Raw genomic sequence first — 24,230 nt, 5'->3', positions numbered from 1 at the left:
CGTTTTCTTGCAGATGGATAGGCGGCCTAAGTGAGGACATGTACCGGTTACACCTGTGGGTTACTGGTTACACATATATGTCACTATACACATGTATGCCGTTCAATTTATGTTAATAAGACTATGGAAAAATGTAATAACCATTTTTGTACTAAATAAAATTAAAAGACTTTATTTTAAAATGTACAATTTATAAAAAAATCCTTTATTGGCACCACAGAATGGCACAATGGCACAGATGGTCACAAATTATTATCGTAACTGGTTACTGGTTACTGGTAGTCTGGTAACATTATTCACGCCATTTTGTAATTCTGAGCATGTTGATGTGCTCACGAAAATGATTTTAATTCCGATTGATATTAATTTTATTAGTTAATTTAGTTTATATTTAAGTTATAGTAAATAAATAAACAAAATGGATAAACCAGAAGTGAAATCGTTCAACGCGGAGGTAAAGATAAAACTTATTCGAAATTTACGTTTTCCGTGGCATCTTTCTTCATTAAAATTTTTCTTACAGTTATCCGGGTTGTACGAAAATAAGCCGCCAATATCAAAGGCAAAAATGAGTGCTATAACAAGAGGTGCTATCAAGGCAATTAAGTTCTACAAACACGTTGTACATAGTGTTGAAAAGTTCATCCAAAAGTGTAAACCTGAATACAAAGTTCCGGGACTTTACGTGATAGATTCAATTGTAAGACAGTCAAGGCATCAATTTGGACAAGATAAAGATGTGTTTGCCCCTAGGTTTGCCAAAAATATGCAACAAACATTTGCTAATCTGTTTAGATGCCCTCCAGAAGATAAGGTTGGTTATATAAAGTCACTTATTAGGTTATGATTCGTTCTCTGATAACCAGCGGTACCGCTAAAGTAGTATAGACTCAATTTGTCTATGAATTTAGGTAAATATTTGCTGTTTATTGGTAGACATCCTGTTAGTAAGTCAGATAAGCTAAATGCTCTTACATTATATTATTATAATGTCTCTTATAATCATTAGATTAATAAAAAAAGAATAGCATATTTTATGATATTATTGATATATAATTCTGATAATATCTTAGTTAAACAAAACCATACTATATGTTATCATAAAACTAATTATCAACAATTATTATAAACAAAATATATAATTTATTCTCACTATAAATTTTATAATATTACAGCGCAACATTATCAGAGTGTTAAACCTTTGGCAAAAGAATAATGTGTTTGGTCCCGATGTCATCCAACCCTTATTGGACATGGCAGATCCAAATCATCCTTTACATTTGGAAATACAACAACAACAAAATAACACTGCCAATGGTAACAAATCGATGCAATATTATTTGCAATCTATTTTCTTATAGTCGCTTGATATTCATCTGCATCTTTAAACAATAAAGTTCAATAATTAATGTTTGTAATACATTAATACCAAAAATGAATTTGCTTCTATCTAATCTCATCTATCTATCTATACAGAATATTTGTCAAAATAACTAAGATTTTGTTAAATTTTAGGAAGTTCATTAAATATCACCCATAATGCATCAGATAATAAAATATCTCCTGGCCCTGCTTCACAACATACGCCACATTCTTCTACACCAATGGGTGATCAGGTAATTATCCATATTTTATATATTTGCTTTTATTAAATTACTAACAATAATTTACGTTTAAAACAAGTATATTTTGATATAATTGTTATTATTATCAGTTTCAGGATCAGCCCTCAGGGCCGCCACCTGCAAAATTTAATCGCAAATTACTCAATGATTTTGAATATGAGAGTGGGGATGACACTCCCGCGGCAGACTCAAGTCCCGTGCAACACAACTCAGTTCATATGCAGAATATGCATAATGCTCACAATAATCAAAACAATATGCAGCATAATCAACATTCACAAAATACTCAATCTACTCATCAACATCAACAATCGCATAATCCAGCCGATGCGTTAGGAAGGTGAGTTTTAATTTGAATCGTTATTTATTTTAGTTCTTTATCATTATCATTACTCTACTCATATTGGTCTTAGCGTTACTATATGTATGTTTTATATTCCTCATAAATGGGCTATCTAACATTGAAAGAATTTTTCAAATAAAATCAGCCTTTCCTGAGATTTGCATGTTAATCAAACAAACTATTCAGCTTTATTATAGTATTAGTAAAGATGATAAAATAAAAAATCAGGACTTATTATAAACTGTGGAATGCAGCCTTGAGATGAATTTCCTTCATAAGTGTTTGTAATGGAGTTCATTAACCTGTTAACAAGATAATGTTTAATGAAGGTTACAAACATTTGCCTCATGCCTAGGGATCATGGAACTTTACTTGCAAATAATTAAATGAAACAAGGATAGCATTCCAAAAGATATTTATTATGGTGCATATAAGTAACTTTTACACCAGGAACATATTATTAGAACCCAAACAAACAGACAGATTATTTAGAATAATATTCCTATTATTGAAAAAGCGGTTATTTTTATATCCAAGCATCCAGTTTTATTATCTTAAAAATGGTCTACAAAAACTTATATTACCCATATGTTTTTTCAGCATATTAACAAATCCAGAGATTATGAGACAACTTCAAAGCTTACAAGCTCAAATGCAATTAGTAGCTGGAATGCAGATACCCGTGAGTATTATCACTTATCTGTACCCATTAGTGTTTTAAGTAGAAATATTTTTTTCTATAATATAATATTGCCAATAATACCTTTTACTAATATAACTGTTATTTGTTTCAGAATTTAATGCCAATGATGTCAGATTTGCAAATGCAGCAAAATCAAAACCAAGGGCTTCCTTTCTTAGTGAGTATATTATGTGACTTACACTATGGTTTTTCTTATCTGATTAATTACTCTGGAGATAAGTTATAAAATTAATACTTTTACATTAATTGAAAAGTGATGAATGTTAATAAAATGGAAATCGTCACCTTAATTTCAGGGTTCGCAAAATGAGCCTCCAAAGCAAAATGAATCAAAGGATGACATGGCAAATGAATCTGACATAGAATTTGTGGACGCTGGACCTCAAGTTATTGAAATTCCTGATGCAAATGATTCTAGGTATGTATGTTTGTATGTGTTACTTTTGTCCAGACTAAACAAGCTAGATTGCAGCCTCTATAAATTTTATGAGTTTAATAAAAAATATTTATGAGTGAAGTATTCAATTCAATATGAAATTTAAAATTTATATTTTAATAATCATATTTTTTAACTAGCTGTTGCCCGCAGCTTCGCTTGCGTGGAAAAGATTAATTTTCATGGTAAAAGTTTTCATCCCCTATTTTACCCCTTTAGGGGATGAATTTTCTAAAATCCTTTCTTAGGGGACGCCTACGTTATGACATCTACCTGCATGCCAAATTTCAGCCCGATACGTCCAGTGGTTTGGGCTGTGCGTTGATAGATCACTATATCAGTCACCTTTGAGTTTTATATATATAGATGTAGATGATTCCGTCTTGGGATTGCCCTATTACATAATAAAACCTACCAAAATATATTTGAACTTGTAATTTATATCTGTTGAAGGCCAGCTTTCTAATCAATAATAAAAAAAAAATTGGTTGTCTGTAAAGTCGGTTTACTGACGATAGTTGAACGTGACAACATCCGATTGTGCTTCTTTGTCGCTCGTTCCGCGCTCTCGCTTGCACTTCAAGCCTTACATGGAACGCCTCAGAGCGAGGTAACGCCGCATGAGTCATGTTTTTTCGTGCGTGCAGCCGGCTCTACCGAATTATAAGACGTTGTCACGTCAAAAATCTATTATGTATATATATATTTCAGGAGTCCATCGCCAAAATCTCGTCGTCGCGGATCGCGATCACCGCGCAGAAGGCGTCGCTCGCGCTCGCCGCGTAGACGTCGGGACCGCGACAGAGATAGGGATAGGTATGTTATCTGTCTTTTTCATTTAATATTAAAATTGTGGTCATAATTTTTTTAAATGTATGTAAAAAATTCTTAAGATTCGAACCCCTCGTCGTGATTGGTTTTCTTATTCTAAGAAAATCGAATTTATAAAGCATTTGAATGCTATAAAACTAAATATTAAATGTTATGTTAATCAATATGTAGAGTGAATTAAAGTTGAATTGGAATGATAGATTTCGGATTACTTCAACAAATTGATGAATCTACATCCAATAACTTAATTGCATGAACTACATGATGAGAATAAATTGATCTTATATATGTTTAATTTTTTCCAGGGATAAAGAAAAGGAAAAAAGTTACAAAGAGAGGGAGGCGGAAAAAGAAAAACAACGGGAACGAGAAAAAAAGGGCTTGCCACCTATTAAAAAGGAGAACTTAAGTGGTAAGTTAATTATCAAGGAATCTTGGATTTAGTTTAAATTTACGTAAATTTTTGTTATTTTGCATAAGCTACATTATCAGTTAAATACTTAAAAATAATGGTAATTTTATTTAACATAAATTAACCCATTGAGCCCCGAACGGCCCGATCGGTCCACGACACAATAGATTTTCTATTGTGTCTGTGATTCTGGGGCCTGAGTTATAAATTGAGTAAAGTCCCTAATCTATAAATTATATTTCAGTGTGTAGTACAACACTATGGGTGGGCCATTTATCGAAACTGGCAACACAAGAGGAGTTGTCCGACCTTTTTGGTGCATTTGGAGGTCTCGTGTCGGTGGATTTAGTGCCGCCGAGGGGATGCGCTTTCGTTGTTATGGAAAGGAGACGAGATGCTGCGAGAGCGAAGCAAAAATTGGACAGGCATAAATTGCACTCAAAGGAAATAACAGTGAGTAATTGAAATTAAATTATATTAATGACATAGCAAGCAGAGTGTTTTAGAATTTAGATGTATTCATCAAACAAAAGTAGACAGTAAAAGTGCATGGCAAAACAGATGGAAAGAATTAGTTTGACAAAAGGTGACTAAGTACTTGTAGAACATTATTTTATTACCCAACTGCGATAGAAGCATTCGGATTTTTTTATGGTTTTCGTAATAATAATAATTCTTTATTCCTCTATTATTGTAATATCATACTTTACACAATATGTGCACGGCACAATAGATGAAAAGTAGTTTGACGTAAAACAAAAGTACTAGTTTAAAGGTGACTAAGTAGATGTAGAACTTTATTTCATTACGCAACTGCGATAGAAGCGTAAGTTTTTCGTTATGATGATAATTCTTTTTTTTTTTCCTCTATTATTGTAATGTCACACTTTTCACAATAACATCGTGCGCAGGTGGCGTGGGCGGCCGGCAAGGGCGTGAAGGGGCGCGAGTGGAAGGACTACTGGGAGGCGGAGCTCGGCGTGGCGTACCTGCCGTGGGCCGCGCTGCACGCGCGCTGGGTGCTCGGCGCGCTGTCGCTCGACGCGCTCGAGGAGGGCGGCGCGGTGGACGAGGAGACGCTGCCGCCGTGGCTGCCGCCCAGGGTGAGTGTGCGGTGTTGTTTGTGAAGCTATTGCATAGCTTCTATCGCGGGCCTTGAGCGCGGGGACCGAATCCAGAAATTGCGTAACGAAAAAACCCCACGCTCCCCACTCTGACGGGCGCGGAGCACACCTCCGCGCCCGTCAGAGTGGGGAGCGTGGGCTTGAAGGCATAGCATGCAATAGCTTTACCGCGGCAGTCTCCGAGTGCCACACGTCTTTTTTTGTTCTGATTGGATCAAACAGTGTGCATATGTATGTATGCGCTGTGCATGTGTGAAGAGGCCGAGCTGTGTGTGTGTATGGTGTTGCGTGTTTTATATTGTGAATGGAATCAAACAGGGTGCGGATGTATGTGTAATAGTGATTGGTGGTTTGTTTGAATGTATGTGTAATAGTGATTGGTGGTTTGTTTAAATGTGGTCAAATACCATCAACTGAACAGTCACGAGCGATGCCCTGGACCCTGGTTGCTGCACAAGGAATGTATATGTGCGTGCAGCAGTTTGCATGTTTGCGTTGCAGTAGTGCTTGGTGTTGAATGTAGTGAAACAATTTACTTTAATGTTACTTCACTTATAATTCTAAAATAAAGTATTAATTTAAAACTACTTTAGAAATTATGTAAGTAAGTATATGAAAAAATAGGAATTACGAAAAAAACGCTTTATTTTCAAGTAAATTGAATAAAAGTTAATAATAACTGTCTCTCCACACAGATAATACCAAAATCCATGTCCGAGATACCGCTACTCGGCGGCATGCCACCAGTAGCCTTGCCGAGTCTGCCCAACCTGCCGCCCAGCACGATGGCGATGAGTGGCCCACTGCCGGCCAGCACGATGGCGATGAGTGGCCCACCGCCGGCCAGCATACCGCTGCCCGTGCCGAGGATGCCGCCGCCGGGGTACGTGCCCTATACTGTTGACGCTAGGTAATATATTACATATGTGATAGATAATGATGGACCAGTAATACACTAACACTATAATAGTAATTGCAGACCTAATCTAATAATAAATATTTTTTCTGCAATTTTTTTTGCATAATTTGGATGTTACGGCAAGTGCGTTTTAAATGTTTAATTGATGGTTTATAAGTGCCGACCATGGACAAAATGATAGCCATAAAGATAATAGGTATATAATTTTTTAATGTTTTATGCTTCAGAATTATTGACCTTTGAATAAACAACATTAACAGCGCGTACGCAGGCCGTTACTTTCCATTATTCTTCATGTGGACGAGTGTATGATGTTTATCACTTAAAATTTTTGAAGTGAAAACTTCTTTAGCGGCGTTGGGTATAAAATCTTAAACTCGCGTCAGGACACGTGACCTGATCGAAAAAGCGTAAGACGGATGGATATCAAACATGCTCAACGTTAATAATCAAGTTTTCACTTCTGCCGGCACTCCCGGAGTGCAACCCGTCTTTATTTTTAATTATATTTTGTTTTTCAGTATGGGACCTGGTCTGCCCACGGGCATGCCGCCCGGCATGCGGCCGCCGCTTCCCGCACCATTACCAGGTGAGGCATACATCTGTATGTCGGTGAGATCTTAATACTATTATAAAGGCGAAAGTTTGTAAGTATGGATGTATGGATGTTTGTTACTCTTTCACGTAAAAACTACTGAACCGATTACAATGAAATTTAGCACACATATAGAGGGTAACTTGGATTAACACATAGGATAAGTTTTATCCCGGAAATCCCACGGGAACGGGAACTATGCAGGTTTTCCTTTGAAATCGCGGGGGAAGCCGCGGGCGGAAATCTAGTCTTAAATATAAACTAAACTAGCAAACCGAGCGAACTCCGTTTCGCCTCCAGAGTCACCTTTTCTTTGCTATAAACCTCACGGAGCCCGAGACCTTTCCAACGAATGCAAAACCGTGGAAATTGGTTCGTGAGTTCTAGAGTTATAGCGTCAGGAAGGAAAACCCGACTTATTTTTATATAGTAGAAGATTAATCCTCTTAGCACATCCAAATTTTTTTGAGCTGTTGCATACATTAATTCTACCATCTGTTATAAATAATAATGCATAATATTATTAAAAGAAACACATATTTTACAAAAGAACAGCCTAAGGCGAAATAGCATAATAAAGTCAACACCCATAAATTAAGCCATCACACTGTGTTATGGACATACTTACAGGCATTCGATAACATAAAAACTTGATTATTTAATATTGATCTTGTTAAAGTGCCCATCATTGCTATGATTGAAGTTTACGTATGTATTTACTCAGCATCATTACACGCTTTATATTAGCTTCACCTGTATGTTTGTTTGTAACCGACTTCTTTGGGCGCGATTTTGACCCACTTTAAACGGCCAGATTTCGTTCAAACTTTGTAGATTTATTGAGGACCGATGACAATACACTAATTTGATAAAATTTTCTATTTTTTAGTTCGGTTTTCTATAAAAAGCGTGTTTTTTAGTTTTTTTAAACTATTATTATTCTAATGTGTATTTGTTTGCACATACAGGTGTACAAGCAGAGGGTGGTTTAGGGGCGGGCGGTGCGTTATTAGGGTTCCCGCCTTCAATGCAACCTCACACTTTACAACAACCAGGTAATTAATTGTTTGAATAAATACATGTACTTCATAAAATATATAAAAACAGTATAATAAACAACTGGTTATTATTTACCTTGGATTTTTTTTTAAACACAGAAACCAATCCTAGAATGATTAATATTACATCTATATACCACATAAATTTTTATTGACGTGATAACATCTTTAAAATCGTTTTAGTCGGGTGACATGTTCAGAAACTTGTGTCACACCAAAACCTCACGAGCGCGTTCGCATGTATAACGAGAGAGAGACGGACCGATCTCCCGTCTCATCTCGAGCGCTACCACTGCATTATGTTATCACGTAAACATCTCGATCGTAAACCTACTTTACAAACAACCAATTTTTTTGAGTATCTATTTTATTTATTGCTATTATTTCGTACAGGAATGGTGGGCGGTTTCCTAAGTGGGTTGATGGGCATGGGAATGGGCGGTCTCGTGTTGCCGCTGCATCATGCACCGTTACCTTCGCAACCGCAGCCGCAGCAACAGGTTAGTATTAGTGTAATAAAATTAACTAATTCTTTTGTAGTGTATCATCTAAGGCAATTTTAATTTATACAAAAACGAGGTCCGCCCCGGCTTCGCCCGTGGTACATATTTCGCAATAAAAGGTAGCCTATGTCCTTCCTCGGGTATCAAAATATCTCCATACCAAATTTCATGCAAATTGGTTCAGTAGTTAAGGCGTGATTGAGTAACAGACAGACAGACAGAGTTACTTTCGCATTTATAATATTAGTATGGAAATAAATAAATGTGACGCAAAAATGTTGAAAAAGAGTAATAATTATAAATTGTAACAAGTATAACATATTTTGAAGCGTTGCAAAGGAGAATGGGCAAATTGGGCCTGAAACTTGGGCTAAGACCAATACACACGAAATATTGTTTTTGTGATAGATCATTACACATACCTTACGAAAAAAATAAAATAAAAAAATAAATCAACCGGGTTCTTGTACAGTCAAGGCAAAAAGTTTTATTTATTTGGCTATTATTTTGCGCACAATAACGGTGTTTTTAATTCGAGTGAAGTAAATATATATCTAAATGTCACTGGAGTGACTGAGTTTAACCACAAAAAACGTCTAACTACGTTGAATTATAATAAACACGGTATAGGTACCTGTTACAAAACATAATATTAGTGTATTTCGGTTATTAGAAGGCTTAAGATTAGTACGTATTTGTAAGTGAAAGTGAATTGGAGTAACATAAAGATATTATCATTGTCTTATAACAGTTATTTACTGCAAAAAATATTATACACAAAGAAATAAAACTTGATGTGACTGTACAAAAACCCGGTTGATTATTTTTTTATATATATTTTTCCCGTTATCTATGTGTTATGATCTATTATAAAAACAATATCTCATGTGTATTGGTCCAACTCAAGGGTTCAGGCCCAACTTCCATAGTAAAATGCCCATTCTCCTTTAATACGTGATATGAAATATTATTTCGAAAACTTCCCCAAGTTTGCAGAACTTTTGGAATTTTTTTTCACGACCATACACCAAAAAATAATTTAATTGCAATTTTAACAATGTTCCGGACTGCGGACAAGGTTGCAAAATGAGATTTATTGTCGTCCCAATGTACCATTCACTTGACCGAAGTTTGAAAACTTTTGGAATTATTGTGAATTGATTGTCTTGACTGACTGGAGTACAAAGTGTTTCTCTTCCAATGTGAATTAACCCTGTATAGAAATAAGTATATCTTGTAATTATGTTCTTAACTCATCAATATTATTGTTGTTAACAGCAGCAACAACAGCAACAGCAACAACAACAAGCCAGTTCAGACGTGAGTGGAGCCGATGACGCAATGGAGTTGGACCCAGAAGATACTCCTACAGATAGTCAGAGCGAAATGCATATACGTGACAATGTGCCTTCTAATATGCATCCTGATCAGGTAATATTATTAATTACTAGGTTTCCGCCCGCGGTTTCGCCCGCACAGTCAAAGAAAAACCCGCATAGTTTCCGTTCCCGTGGGATTTCCGGGATAAAACCTATCCTATGTCCCGGGGTAAAAAGTAGCCTATGTCCTTTCTCGGGTATCAAAATATCTCTATACCAAATTTCATGCAAATTGGTTCAGTAGTTAAGGCGTGATTGAGTAAAAGACAGACAGACAGAGTTACTTTCGCATTTATAATATTAGTATGGATTATAAACAAGGACATTACTTTTTTCCGTATTGATGGTTTTTTGATAATAACAAATCTGCAAACGTATCAATCATCATAATTACGTACAAAACAAACAAAATTTATACGTCTCTCGATTATCTCTCATTCTTTAGCAATGAGCCACTTGAATTTTTCGACCAAACCAGAAAAATTGGGGCGTTCTAACATGCAAGTAATATTTTTACGCAGTTACAAGCGCTGGTCTCGAAACCACCACCGGCGTTCAACAGCTCAGAACCGCCCCCTGGTTTCAACCCGGACAACTTCGACTCTACCCAGCCGCCCCCGGACGACAAGCGGGATGAGGATAGACGGGACCGTGACAGGGATAGACGGGATCGGGATCGGGATAGAGAGCGACGGGATCGGGATAGAAGGGATGGCAGTGGAAGGGATGGAAGCGCTAGGGATAGGGAGCCAAGGGGTGGCCGGGATCGCGAGAGAAGGGATGGACGCGAGCGGGATAGGTTTGTACGCATTGTTTATAGCTTTAAACACATCAAACACTGTCAAAGGCAGTTTATTTGTCAATGAAATACATGTGTAACTAATTTTACACTTTATTTAAAACTATTAATAACAAATATTTTGGAATTTTTCATATTCCCTTTTGATTTCATTTCACGTTATACAAAAATGGCATTGAAAGTAAAAGATTGTTGATATGCTAATTTTTACGAATAAAAATTGTTATACATGAAAATATCGATTTTATCATTAATAATTATATGGTTCAGTATCTATCGCATTGGAAGCATCGCGCCCTTCAATTAAAATGTGGTTAAAAAATTTAACAGTGGAGACACAAGCTTTTGTAATATTGTTAATCATCGCTTACAATAACCTGATTGTATAAACAATATAACAGAGGAGAACGGGACGACCGTCGTGACCGTGACAGGGATCGTGAGCGTGATCGCGGGCGGGAGCGACGTGACCGTGACCGCGGACGGGACCGCGACCGTGACAGGGATCGGGACCGTGTCAATAGAGATGCCAATAATCCGTGAGTACAACAAGATTAATTAATTATTACAATAAAAACAAAAAACCTTACTGCAAGTTTTACTGTTTGTTTATAATTTTTGGCACCAAATTATTATTACTTTTTATATTTTATGTACACAGTGTACCTCTACGACTGAGATGAATATATTGCCACAGAAAAATACGGCAAGCCGTTTAGGCTCCAGGTCGGGCCAAACAAATATAATACTTACAATCGAACAAGGGTTACATTGTCTCTGTCGCAGTCTGATACAATATAACTTTTTTAAATTTCTATTTTTTTTATAATCGCTGTATTGATTAAAAAACACATTTAATAAACCTATTTTGATCAGGAGCCGGTTTACAGTCTAAATTCTATTTTCTTAAACATTTGGTTCCTTTTTTGAAGTATATCTCTTATTTACTTGTATTTTTTATTCAGCGAAAGAGGCCGCGACAAATCACCGCGCGGCAACGAGCCAACAAACGAGAAGACACTCCAAGAGCGGCTCTGGGAGATGGCCAACGGGAAGGAGATGGAGATTGAGGAAGAGCAACCGGAGGAACGGGGCAGTGACAGTGAGCAGATCGACCTGCCTCCCGCACTGCTTGATAATGGTAAGAAGATTTATATACGTGCAGCGATTCTGAAATAGGCCTCCACGTGGCAACGAGCCAAAAAAAGACGGGTTGCACTCCGGGAGTGCCGGCAGAAGTGAAAACTTGATTATTAACATTGAGCATGTTTGATATTTTGGAATGGTATCCGTCTTACGCTTTTTCGATCAGGTCACGTGTCCTGACGCGAGTTTAAGATTTTATACCCATTACAGAAAAAGTGCTCAACGCCGCTAAAGAAGTTTTCACTCCAACAAACAAAAAGACTTTAAGGGTGCTTTTCCACCAGCGATGTGTTATGCAGGTATGCTGCGAAAGTGAAATAGCTATGCTGTGAAACCACAGAACAGTAAAAACAAATAGAAGTGTGATGTGGGCGTGGCCCACGTGTCAATAATAAGTTTAGATCACCTAACTTGCTCTCAGTTGTGCGTTCATATTGAAATGCTGAATTTATAACCTAAGTCGGTTTTTACTCAAATTAAGCTGTCCAATCAAAGGCATAGTTTACTTGTAGTGTACTGTATAACTATCGGTTTAAATGTGTGGGTTTGGCGACACTGGTTTTCATACTAATTATGACATTATAGCACTTCTATTTGTTTTTACTGTTCTGTGTGTGAAACTATGTAGCAGTTCGAGTAAGTTGTGCTATGAAGATGCGCCGACGCAAACTAGCTGCGCGAAGAATTTACGCAGCACGAGCCATGCAATATATCGTAGTACACTACTCGCGGCCATTCGTAGCACGCATCCATAGCACAAATGCATAGCACCCAACATTCCATATAAAAAACATATCTTAAACTCTGTCCATTATATTATTTTCTTTTTGTCAGCTTCACGCCTATGAAGGATTGTATTGTAAATGTCATACAAATAATTATCGTACTTCATGGACAAGCCCCGCCCACTTAGTGATGTCTACAGAATTATTCAATGATGGGTCTATAAATTATAATAATCGATAGAAATACTCTGTAAAATACATAATATATCCGATACAGAAAAACTCTTCTATTATGATATATAATTTAAACGTAAAGACAACCAAATTGTAAGATAGAAACCAATAAATAATAAAATATTAGTTTAGTTTAGTTTTAACATACAATTCATAGATATTTGGTCTTATTATTACATATCTTATTAGTACGTTTACGATGTAATTATTATTTACGTACCTGATTCAATTTAGTATAATATTTTGAATTTTTAATTGAAATGGTATCACAATCGATAATCTTTTGAACATCACTTCTGGTATCACCCATCGAACTGTCAAAAAGCAATTCTTATATTGGACAGACTATAGTTGAATTCTATCCATCAGTGCTAAACTATATGCATGAATGAATATGATTGGTGGATATCAAACGCATAGCAACATAGCATAGCACATCTCTGGTGAAAAAGCACCCTTATGTTGATGTGGTGTGCGAGCGAGATATCTAACGATTAAGGTAGGTGTGATTGAGACAAGTAAATTATGTGATTCGTCCGTGTTAGATGATATTATTTTGTCATGTTTTTTACTCGACTTGGCCGTGTTTCTGGACTGTTTCTTATTATCCTAATTAGGAATGAATTGACCTAACCAGCTGTAATCCTAATTATAATTATAATTATACGATATTCTTACTGATCTATATGTTAGACACGATTTACATTCACTATTTTTGCTAATTGCTCATTTACGGTACACCGTGTCACGACAGGGACCTGCCCCGCATCCTTTTGACTGTTTTTTTACATCTTATGTAAATACAAACGTAAACTACACAAACACACACTACTATAAAGTGGTCCTATGCTTGTGTAGATTCTCCGCCTACTTTTTTCGAAAAATGTGTGTAACAATTGTATTTGAATAAATTTCATGACTATGTATTCATATTTCAATAAACCGTTGCATGTTTCGAAAAGGTCGTTATCATTTGAACATTATAAAATCTGCAAAATGAAAATTCTCGCCCTAATATTATTCCACTAATGTATGTTTGAATTTGATATTTTTGGTTTTATGGCATTCAAATGCTCGATAAATATAAATTTATAATGAATAGAAAATGCGGATGCGGAGGCATTTTCGAATGCCGTTTTCATCTTTTCAAACACCACCTTTAACACATTTATGTTATTATAGTAGAGCCATTTTAATAGGCAACATTTGACAGCTCAACAAAATTCAACTACGTAGCCTAGTAGCGATGATATAAAATAATATGATATTTCGTCTTGTTAGAACTGCACATTTGCTTATTTTTTTTCAATTACGATAACATATTTATAATAAAAATGACCGATACAAGTCATTTTAAGATTTGATTTTACTGATAAACCATTCTAAACATAATAAACAATTTCTGATTTAAAGAACTGACGTCGCTTCAATTTTGTGTTAATAAACCTTTTTTCTTTTTAAATACCAAAGACGTTACTCTAAAAATCGAAATCTGACATATAGAATCGAATGCATTGATTACTTGTGAATAAAAATCATCATACATTAAAATAATTTGGAAAATCCAAAAGTGCACGCCTCATAATTTTTTTTTAATAAATATTTATTAATTATTATTTTTGTTTATTTAATAACAATTAAACCACATCGAATCAGACCCTGAAAAATGAAAGGGTTCTATTCCTGAGCATACTCAAGCGTAAGAGAAAAAAAAAGACTCGATTAGTAAAGTATTTCGGTCGCTATCGTGTTAACAAGAAAAAGGATCCGCACATACAGACACACGGACGTCCAAGACAGAACTTTTTTAAACTGTTTTTTAACTAGTTTAAATAACAAAAATGACATCAAAAATATCATGAACGTTAAAAATAGTGTTTTTTCTTAATATGTGTGTGTATGTATTATCTTACAAGTGCAATGTATGATACATAAAGACATTTTAAGATTGAAAAATCAGATGTTTTGCGCGAAGTGACAGTAGTACCCACCTCAACGCTTCGCTTATGAGGCGTGCAAAATGCGTTGTGTTTTTTTAATTATGTATTATACTTGTCTTATTTTGCACTTTAAATTTACGAAAGAAAGTATATTACTGGGACAGGGATTCGCCTGATGAATTTTAAAATAGACATGTGTTTCAAGTTCGATTGACAAATGTTTAAGGTCCGTATCGATTAATTTACTTTAATCGATGTTTTTAAGCAGGTTACCTCTCTTCGAATATAAAATTGATAGACGTCAAATGTTGCCTATTAAATTGGCTCGACTATAGGACGATGCTTTGATGACATGAAAATTTACTTGATGAAATCGGTATAAAAATACCTTAGTTAGCAATGTATGTTGGCATATGGTTAATAAATATTACAGGGGATGATAATGCAGCCGAAAACGAGGGCGGATGGACACAGCTGCCTCCACCGCGACAAATGGCACCGATGTTCAGGGCTGGTGAGTTTATTTATCAATTAATTCTTTATCCCAATTTCTTTATATAATATGATCCTATTAATAATTTACCTGAAATATACCTTGTGATATAACATAGCATGTTGCAAAATTTTCACTTTTTATGACTTAATTAAAAAAGTACTGTTTGATTGTGCTTATATTATTACCTGTTTCTAAGGTTATAAAGAGAGGAGATTCTATTGTTTGTGTTTGAAATGTAATAAATAATAAAAACATTCTTCTCCATGCCTTCAAATACTAGTTTAACTAAATAATCTTATATATAAAAATGAATCGCAAAATGTGTTGGTAAGCGCATAACTCGAGAACGGCTGAACCGATTTCGATAATTCTTTTTTTATTATATTCCTTGAAGTACGAGGATGGTTTTTATGTAGAGAAAACGTAAATATGTACCACGGGCGAAGCCGGGGCGGACCGCTAGTTTAATATATTTTTACTAAATACTAAAACTCATCTATTAACACAAATCACTATGATTGCCTAAACGCAATTGGCGTTATTGTCTGGTTCAATTTATTATCTTATAAATCATTTATATTTATTTATTTATACCTTATCAAAATAATTTTTAAACTATGATTTTTCTGCTATTTTTCTTTAATGTGCGTAATTTTAAACTATTTATAGCCTTATTTTTTTTTCATGCTTTTTGTACTAATGTATTTATATAGTGTTTATTAGTATTAGTTATTATTTGCGTAATTGTATTTTGATATTATTATTTTTAAAAACTTAGCTCTTGCTATTGAATTATTTTTTTTATGAATCCTTCCAAATTATTTTTATTTTATTATTTCTAAGTAACAAACATCAATAGACAAGGATTCAAGCAAATTTTTAATTTGCAGAGCTAAGAATGAGAGGACCTCCGATCAGACCGCCTGTCAGAGGTATGAATCTCTCTACTTCATAATTTTTCAGACTGAATTAAATCTGTCGTAGGATATAAATCTCATTATTTAATATAGATAGTACAAATAAAATCACTCGTTATCAATGTTCGGTCTGAAAAATATAAGCTGACTTCGATCCTTACATTACATAACAATAGAATTTTGTATCATTTCAGGACCGTGGATGGATCAAGGACCAGGAGGCCCAGGTCCGTTTGGACCAAGGTTCAATAATATGGGACCGCCTTTTAATAGACCACCTTTTGAACGACCACCGTTTGAAGGTGGTCCTGGGCCAATGTTTGATAGACCACCGTTCAATCGAATGCCATTTGATAACCGACCACCGTTCGACGGCCCAAGACCTCCATTTGATGGTCCCAGACCACCGTTTGACGGACCCAGGCCGCCATTTGATGGACCACGACCACCGTTTGATGGTCCAAGACTACCTTTCGACGGTCCTAAACCGCGTCCTCCGTTCGATGGGCCTAGACCGCCTTTCGATGGTCCACGTCCACCGTTTGATGGCCCAAGACCGCCATTTGACGGTCCTCGACCTCACTTTGATGGCCCACGTCCACCAATTGACGGACCTAGACCGCCCTTCAATGTTCCAAGACCACCTTTCGATGGTCCCAGACCGCCTTTCGATGGACCGCGACCACCATTCGAAGGACCAAGGCAATACGAAGGTTATGAAGGAGATAGACAGTTTGATGGGCCTAGATTTGATGGTCCCCCTGAATACTTTGATAGGAACAGAAGATTTGACGAACGCGAACAATTTGAAAGGGGCTGGAATAGAGATAGAGAATGGGACAGGAGAAACGAATGGGATGACAGAAGAAGGGACAGAAGGAGTGCAGGAAATAGTGAACATGAAGATAGATATAATAGAGATAGAAACGACAGAAGAAGAAACCATGATGACAGAACAAAACCCCGCGAAGACAGGAATTCGAGAAGAGATAAAGATAGAAAATCCAGATGGGGAGCTGCTGATGAAAACACAAATCAGAGTGAAGAAGCTGAACAAACGGAAGTTCAAAATAATACGAATGATAATGAAGCTAGCAACTGCGAACAAACTAGTGAGCCTAGTGTTAAGGAAACAAATTCTGTAGAAAAAGATACTAATAATGTAGACTCTGACACAAAGTATGTAGAAAATGAAAGCAATAATTTAGAATCTAAAGAAAATAGTGTTCCAATAGAAGAAAATACGTTAGAAAATAATGTACATGAATCGAATGTCACAGAAAAGGAAGATACTCAAGAATCAAACGATCATGAAATAGAGCATGATAATTTTGATAAAGTAGAAACAAATACTTTTAATGGTAACAGTGAAGATAGCAGAGAGATAAATGAGGAAGTTAGTGAACCAGCTAATCTTTACGACGCAAACGATGCTGTAGATACGAGTTTTTCAGTAGCGTCAAAAGAAGTACAAGAACCACTTGAACATGAACCCAGCACAGATACTGCTGACAAGTCGGACGATATATTTAACGATAAAGCGGTGGATGAAGTTACGCAAAAGGAACCAGTACAAGAAAATACTGAAAGTGAAGTGGCACAAAGCAAAGAAGGTCATCTCTGACAGCGGTGGATAAAGTTTGGATATTTCCAGTGGAATTGATTCGGGTGACGCGTCCGGGCCCGACGTCACAAACACGGAGCTACGCAGTGTTGCCAGCTCGGAATAGTTGCGCGTTGTTCGGGAAAGTCGTTTAATGAATTTTCTGAATATTATTGTTGCTATTTAAATGAATCAAAAATATAATTTTGTTGGCATAATAATATAATTTTAATATCACAAATGTGGTCGTCATCAAATGACACCAATAAATTATGTAATTTATTTAACTCGAACTGGTAGCACTGGTGAGCTGCAAATAGATTAACGCAGATTTATAACGCCAAAGATAATTTTATACAATATACGATTGCAATAAATACCGAGTGCCTTATTGGTGTTTTGTTTCTGCGGCGGTGAAGAGGAACCCGCCCGGGCGCTCAAGTGGAGCGACCCGGGCCAGGTACGGTTGCTATGTTGATACATACCAATACGCACGTCTACAACAATTTTCAATGTTTATCACGCCCTAACTGAATGTTAGTAAGTTGTTTTAGTTTCAGTAATTTCAATATTTTTCATTTACTTACTGACAAAAAAACAATTGTTGTCGACGAGTGTATATCATTTTTTAAATTATGTCGCAATGGATATATTAGTTTTGTATCAAATTAAGCCTACTTTTAGCTACCAATATGATCCATTGCAACATAAATTATATCACTAGCAATGTGTGCAAAGGCCTCGACGACGCCGTGCCACCCGAATCAACACTGGAAATAGAAGATAAGGAATAAAATGGATTCTTCAAGCGTCTTCAGTCGCCAAATTAGGTGTCCACGATACGGCCCATCGTTTAACTCTTTCAGAATAATAGGCTTGACCTAGTGTTTATACAATCGTTAGTTAGGTAATTTTAATTTAATATTATAGACTATGATCAATTCATTATTCATTATTTGTGTTTCATATATCTTGGTGAAGGTAGAAAAGTTTTATTTTAATTTCATCTATTTACATCGTAAAGATACTAACAAAATCTATATCTTGATTTATGCATAAGGTAATAAAGTAGGATTATTTTTAAATTACATAATACATTGTTCACTTGACGTAAAATATAATTTTTATTTTAAAATGATTATTATAAATTTATATAGCTGGCTTTGTTTTATGGATATAATAAGAACACGTTAGTTGGTGTAGTTATAAAGTTAAATTGCATGCTTAAATGTTTGTCATATTTGTGCTTACTTAAATAAAAATTAAAAATACACTGTGATTTTTTGATTCTTATTTCAAAAGAAAATAGGATCGCAACATGCTGCCTCGTCGAAGTGCCATTTGCACACATTGTTATGTTTGTTTTTTCCTGTTTGCATTTCAGCTCTACTTTTGCAACATTGGCGAGCCCTGTGTAGCCGAGTCACAATATATTCTATTATATATAAACATATCTATCAGCTTTTATTATAGTGGAATAAATATAAACCGTTAACGTGTATAAATACAGGGTTACTTGTAAAACATCAGCAACCTCGCAAGACAAGATAGCTAACATCATAAATAACAACATTTGTTCTACGACGTTTGATAATTTGTTAGATTTTATTATCATACAAAAATAAATAATTTGGAAAATCCAAAAGTGCACGCCTCATAATTTTTTTTTAATAATAGTTTATTAATTATTATTTTTGTTTATTTAATAACAATTAAACCACATCGAATCAGACCCTGAAAAATGAAAGGGTTCTATTCCTGAGCATACTCAAGCGTAAGAGAAAAAAAAGACTCGATTAGTAAAGTATTTCGGTCGCTATCGTGTTAACAAGAAAATCCTCCGCACATACACACGGACGTCCAAGACAGAACTTTTTTAAACTGTTTTTTAACTAGTTTAAATAACAAAAATGACATCAAAAATATCATGAATGTTAAAAATAGTGTTTTTTATTAATAGTAGGGGAGGCCAAGAGGGGGATTTTGGGATTTACTCGAGCGCGTCAGATTACTATAAGGGACGGTACCTTAGCTATTCATTAGTACCTCTAGTCAATATGAGCAGTTATGGTTGGTGGGTGCGCTCAGGGGCCCCGCTGGAAAATTTGAATGATCCATAATTCCCTAAGGTTGAGCTCGAATCGTCAGATTAGCGAAATGGGGACTTCTTATATTGTAATTAACCCCCCCATATATTAATCTGACGCGCTCGAATAATATTACTTTAATTTTTTACCCTTTCTTCATAGCGATTAAATCGCCACTTAAATCGTCAGATTAACGTATACTTTTTTTCAGTGACGTCCTGGAGCATGCAAAATATCAATATCTAACGCGCTTGAGTATTTCCAAGCCAATTTTTTTCTTTTTTAAATTAAAAAAAATCAAAAAACCCTTCCCCACCGCTAAAAGTGAAAACATTATAGGACCTTTTTTTCTCGCTATGGTCTAATCTACCAATTCTAATAGGTTCCCGTGACGCTCGAGTAAATCCACATTTAGCATCCTGGCCTCCCCTACTATAATATGTGTGTGTATGTATTATCTTACAAGTGCAATGTATGATACATAAAGACATTTTAAGTTTGAAAAATCAGATGTTTTGCGCGAAGTGACAGTAGTACCCACCTCAACGCTTCGCATATGAGGCGTGCAATATTCATTTAATTTTCCGTTTGAATATTATTTACTCTACGCTCATCCCAAAAATTACGTAAACAAGAAGCTAAAGAGAGGGGGAAGGGGGCGTCGCGTCGTCCTTTCGATAATGAATAGAACATAGACTTACAAATGTTAGGATAGTACAATAAAAGCTTAAAAAATCATTTTAAAAATAATTTGTTGCATAATGCCATGGACAAATAGAATATAATACCAATAGTCGTAGAACAAAATATGTTTTTACTTATGATATTAGATATCTTGTGACTTGTCCTGCTAGGTTGCTGGTGTTTTACAAGTGACCCTGTATATCACTTTCACTTCCTGTAACTTTTTTATTATGTTGTGTTAATCTAAATTGTAGATACCTACTCCTACATGCCTCAATTAATTATTTATTATCAGGTCAATCAAATAGCTTTTATGCAAACTTTTTTTTAATTTAGGATCCCAGAGATTATTTGTTCACTTTATTTTATTAAATTATAATTTTGATTTCAATATAAATAAATGGCATTCTTAGCTAAAACAAAAAAAGGCTCTCGTATAGTCGTTAGCGTAGTGGTCTATAGCATATCTGCACTGTGCTGCACTAGAACTATATAAACGGAAGATGCGGGTTCGAATCCCACATTGCTTAAAATAACGGGAAGTGCTGCTGCTTCCTCACTTGTTTTGTATGCGCAAAAATCTAGCACCTTAGCTGTTTCCACCAAAGCTCTGCTAACCGAGGTCCGAGGCGAGGTAAAAGAAGCGATAGGATTAGTTCTTAGACATACCTCGAACATATCTAGTACCTCGAATACCTAGTTATTCAAATCGGACTCGTAGTTCCTTAGATTAGCGCGTTTAACCAAACAAACAATCTAGGAAATAATTTTTATCCGAGCTACTGATTCATAATAATAAGGTCGTTTGGTTGCAAAACTATAAATTCTATATTAATTATAGAAACATCTCAATTTTCTAAAATAGGTTCGTACTTCGTACCAAAAATACCTTAGCGTTTCGCCGTGGTTCCGCCCCGGCTTCGCCCATGGTACATGTTTACGTTATCTCCCCATAAGAACCATCCTCGTACTTAGGCATATATAGAGGAATATTATTAAAAAAAATTAACGAATTGTTAAAAGCCAGAAGGTTAAAACTTTTACCACCCTTTACCTTTGAGAGACATCTTGCTCGGACCGCTTGTGGTTAGTTTCCGCTAGGGAAAAAGTTACCATAGGTTTAAAGCAATATAATAGAAAACAAATTCAATTATAGGTAAGTTTATCATCTTTGCGGCTTTGTTTCCTTCGTTTTTCATTTTTTTGATTTTCATCAAACCACAGCCGTAGATTTTTTTGAAATACAAGAAGGTTTTTTGCACATAAGTTTTAGTAAATATTATATATGAGCTTTTTAATTGGCTTTGGCATACTTTGACAGTTGACACAGCTTTGACCTCGGAGCAATTAACAAGCCTGGAGAAGTAACAATTAATTGAACAATAAAGCACTAGTTTGGCCTTTTTGGCTTATGGCAAAATGTCATGCGAAAAAAGAGGATAGATATATGTCAGTTCGACAGTTTGAAATGACATGTGCTCATTTGAATTTGTTTTAGTGACCAGTCTGGTCACTAACGCATGTTGATTTTAATTATTGTTTTTGAAGTGAAAAACGTGTTTTCTAGTTTCTTAAGTTATTTTATGAAAAGATAATTTACTAAAGATTACATGGCTTGTGTTGTTCACGGCTGCAAAAGCCGTAGTACTGGGAAATCGGATGAAGATTGGAATTTGTCTTTTCACAGGTTAGTGTTTTGATCAATTTTTTTGTTAATTGTATTATAAATAAGTTAATTTACGTTATTTTCATAATCATCTATGTTTTATCTAACCGTAATCATTGAAATGAAATCATAATCAGCTTAGTTTTTAGAAAAAATGCAAAATATAACTTCCATAGTGTTGTGCAATTATCGATACTTGAGTAGGTACGAAGTACTTCATTGATAATGACTGCTTTAGGTTAGGAGAAAAAAAAGGTATTTAAGTATGGATTTTATTGTTATTTGCAGGTTTCTGGCTTGAGAAAAATTAAAAGATGTTTGGGTTAAAGCTTTAGCAAAGGGAAAATTGGAAGCCTTCAAAACATTCTCGGCCTTGTTCAAATCATTTCTAATCAGACGGGAAGAAAAGTAAAGTGCTTTGCAGAGATGCTGTGCCACAAGTTTAAGGTGGCATCTATTTTAAATAATAAATATTGTAATTTGTTAATTAAGTATCGAAATAAAATGTTGTAAAAAATTTTTTTAAATTTTATTTGTTTTATTTGAAGCAATTTATTTTAAACTTTTACCAATTTTTTCCTGTGGGAATGAGTTATTTTCCCGCGGTAAATTGTAGCCTATATGTTATTCTGATGTTTAATCTATAATATGTATAATTGTAAAGTTCCATAAAAACTCATTCAGTAGATTTTTCGTGAAAGAATATCAAATGTCCATTCTTATATATTTTTGCTTTTATAATATTAGTAGGATACGATTATTGATTTGTAAAAAGATCAACCAGGTGGAAGTCAGATTCGCGCACGAAGGGTTCCGTATAATTCTATGAATGAATCTATGAAAACAGGAAAAAATACGTACCTTTTTACGAAACCATAAAAAACAATCGAAACCGAAATACCTAATAATATTTTTTTATAAATACCACTATAGTCCAGGAGGAATCGGCGCATGAGTACCGAAAACTATTCCACCTCAATTTTTTTACGTGATCCTCTTCAAATTGCCCTACTGATGATATAAATGCATGTTGCCATGGGGCAACCCGGTGCCATATTGTTTAAACCGAAATTGTTTAAACAATTGCAAGGAATTGTTATTTTTCAACCGGACAAATTTTTTTTATATTTTTTATCGAAATACCAATAAAAAAGGTCCAATTACTTTTCACGATAAAGTTAATATTTTCAAAGATATGAATTTTTTAAGGTTTGAAAAATCTCAAATTTGGGTACTTTCGACCCATGAAAAATATATTTAAAAAAAAAATAATATATAAGTAATATTTTTTTTTCAATTCTCTATACAATAGTTAATAATATTGTTAATAGAGATTTAAGAAAATTTCATTGTTTATATCTGTTTTTTAATTGTTAACTTCGCGCGCTCACAAATAATATAAGTTGCATACTTCTATGTGGTTGTGATTCAGAAGACTGTAAGAATATAATATATAAAAATAATATTGATAATAAATAAATACTTATTTTTAAATCTTGTTTTATTATTTCATACTTCTCCATCTATAACTTTCGTTTGAAGAAGTTATTCAATGTAATTAATAAGGTAAAAGACCTAGTTATTGACACTTTAAATTTTATTTTAGTTAAAAAAAAAACAAATCAATTCTAATAAATTAATAAATATAATTTTTGAATTAAAAATTTTAAGATCTTTGGTTTTTTGAGAACATTTCATTCTTTTAATTAAAATCAAATTGCGAGTGTCAAACAACTAGGCCAGTGTCAATAACTGGGTCTTTTACCTTACTTGCTGTTTCAATAACAAAAAAGTAATATAAACTGACAAAAAAGTAATTTAGTCCAGGAGGAATCGGCGCATGAGTACCGAAAACTATTCCACCTCAATTTTTTTACGTGATCCTCTTCAAATTGCCCTACTGATGATATAAATGCATGTTGCCATGGGGCAACCCGGTGCCATATTGTTTAAACCGAAATTGTTTAAACAATTGCAAGGAATTGTTATTTTTCAACCGGACAAA

At 34.9% G+C, this 24,230-nt stretch overlaps 1 protein-coding gene and 1 long non-coding RNA gene across 6 annotated transcripts; both read left to right on the top strand.

Moving 5' to 3' along the window:
* The first annotated feature begins 300 nt into the window (after positions 1 to 300).
* On the top strand, positions 301 to 19,061 carry Isha (Insulator su(Hw) mRNA adaptor). 5 transcript variants are annotated; one of them, XM_089703574.1, is made up of 23 exons: positions 301 to 454; positions 524 to 814; positions 1,176 to 1,317; positions 1,549 to 1,616; positions 1,715 to 1,965; positions 2,569 to 2,650; positions 2,763 to 2,828; positions 2,968 to 3,089; positions 3,819 to 3,923; positions 4,244 to 4,350; positions 4,595 to 4,803; positions 5,262 to 5,453; positions 6,170 to 6,384; positions 6,915 to 6,982; positions 7,957 to 8,043; positions 8,440 to 8,546; positions 9,828 to 9,980; positions 10,450 to 10,727; positions 11,129 to 11,266; positions 11,693 to 11,868; positions 15,206 to 15,286; positions 16,159 to 16,200; positions 16,380 to 19,061. In XM_089703574.1, the coding sequence occupies exons 1-23, from the start codon at positions 419 to 421 to the stop codon at positions 17,807 to 17,809; spliced, it is 4,446 nt and encodes a 1,481-aa protein (XP_089559700.1). In that variant the 5' UTR covers positions 301 to 418; the 3' UTR covers positions 17,810 to 19,061. The 5 variants fall into 5 exon arrangements, with proteins under 5 accessions (XP_089559700.1, XP_089559699.1, XP_089559698.1 ...); XM_089703573.1 differs by having other exon boundaries at positions 1,516 to 1,616; positions 6,170 to 6,357; XM_089703572.1 differs by having other exon boundaries at positions 1,516 to 1,616; positions 9,831 to 9,980.
* Positions 19,062 to 22,111: 3,050 nt separating this feature from the next.
* On the top strand, positions 22,112 to 23,719 carry LOC149482815 (uncharacterized). Its single transcript, XR_016316632.1, has 2 exons — positions 22,112 to 22,888; positions 22,976 to 23,719. It is a non-coding gene; the product is annotated as an uncharacterized LOC149482815 (long non-coding RNA).
* The last annotated feature ends 511 nt before the right edge of the window (positions 23,720 to 24,230 follow it).

This window comes from Colias philodice, chromosome 14 (genome assembly GCF_061535455.1).
Source record: "Colias philodice isolate Cphi_HAF_F1 chromosome 14, ilColPhil1 Martin Lab GWU primary, whole genome shotgun sequence".
NCBI lineage: Eukaryota > Metazoa > Arthropoda > Insecta > Lepidoptera > Pieridae > Colias > Colias philodice.
This window is presented reverse-complemented; position numbering and strand designations above follow the sequence as displayed.

Excerpts from the sequence above, each read along its gene's own strand:
- Isha (XM_089703571.1), top strand. The coding sequence starts at position 419 with ATGGATAAACCAGAAGTGAAATCGTTCAACGCGGAG. Across the intron at positions 5,454-6,169 it reads CGCCGTGGCTGCCGCCCAGG|ATAATACCAAAATCCATGTC; the intron begins GTGAGTGTGCGG and ends CTCTCCACACAG. Across the intron at positions 15,287-16,158 it reads GGCACCGATGTTCAGGGCTG|AGCTAAGAATGAGAGGACCT; the intron begins GTGAGTTTATTT and ends TTTAATTTGCAG.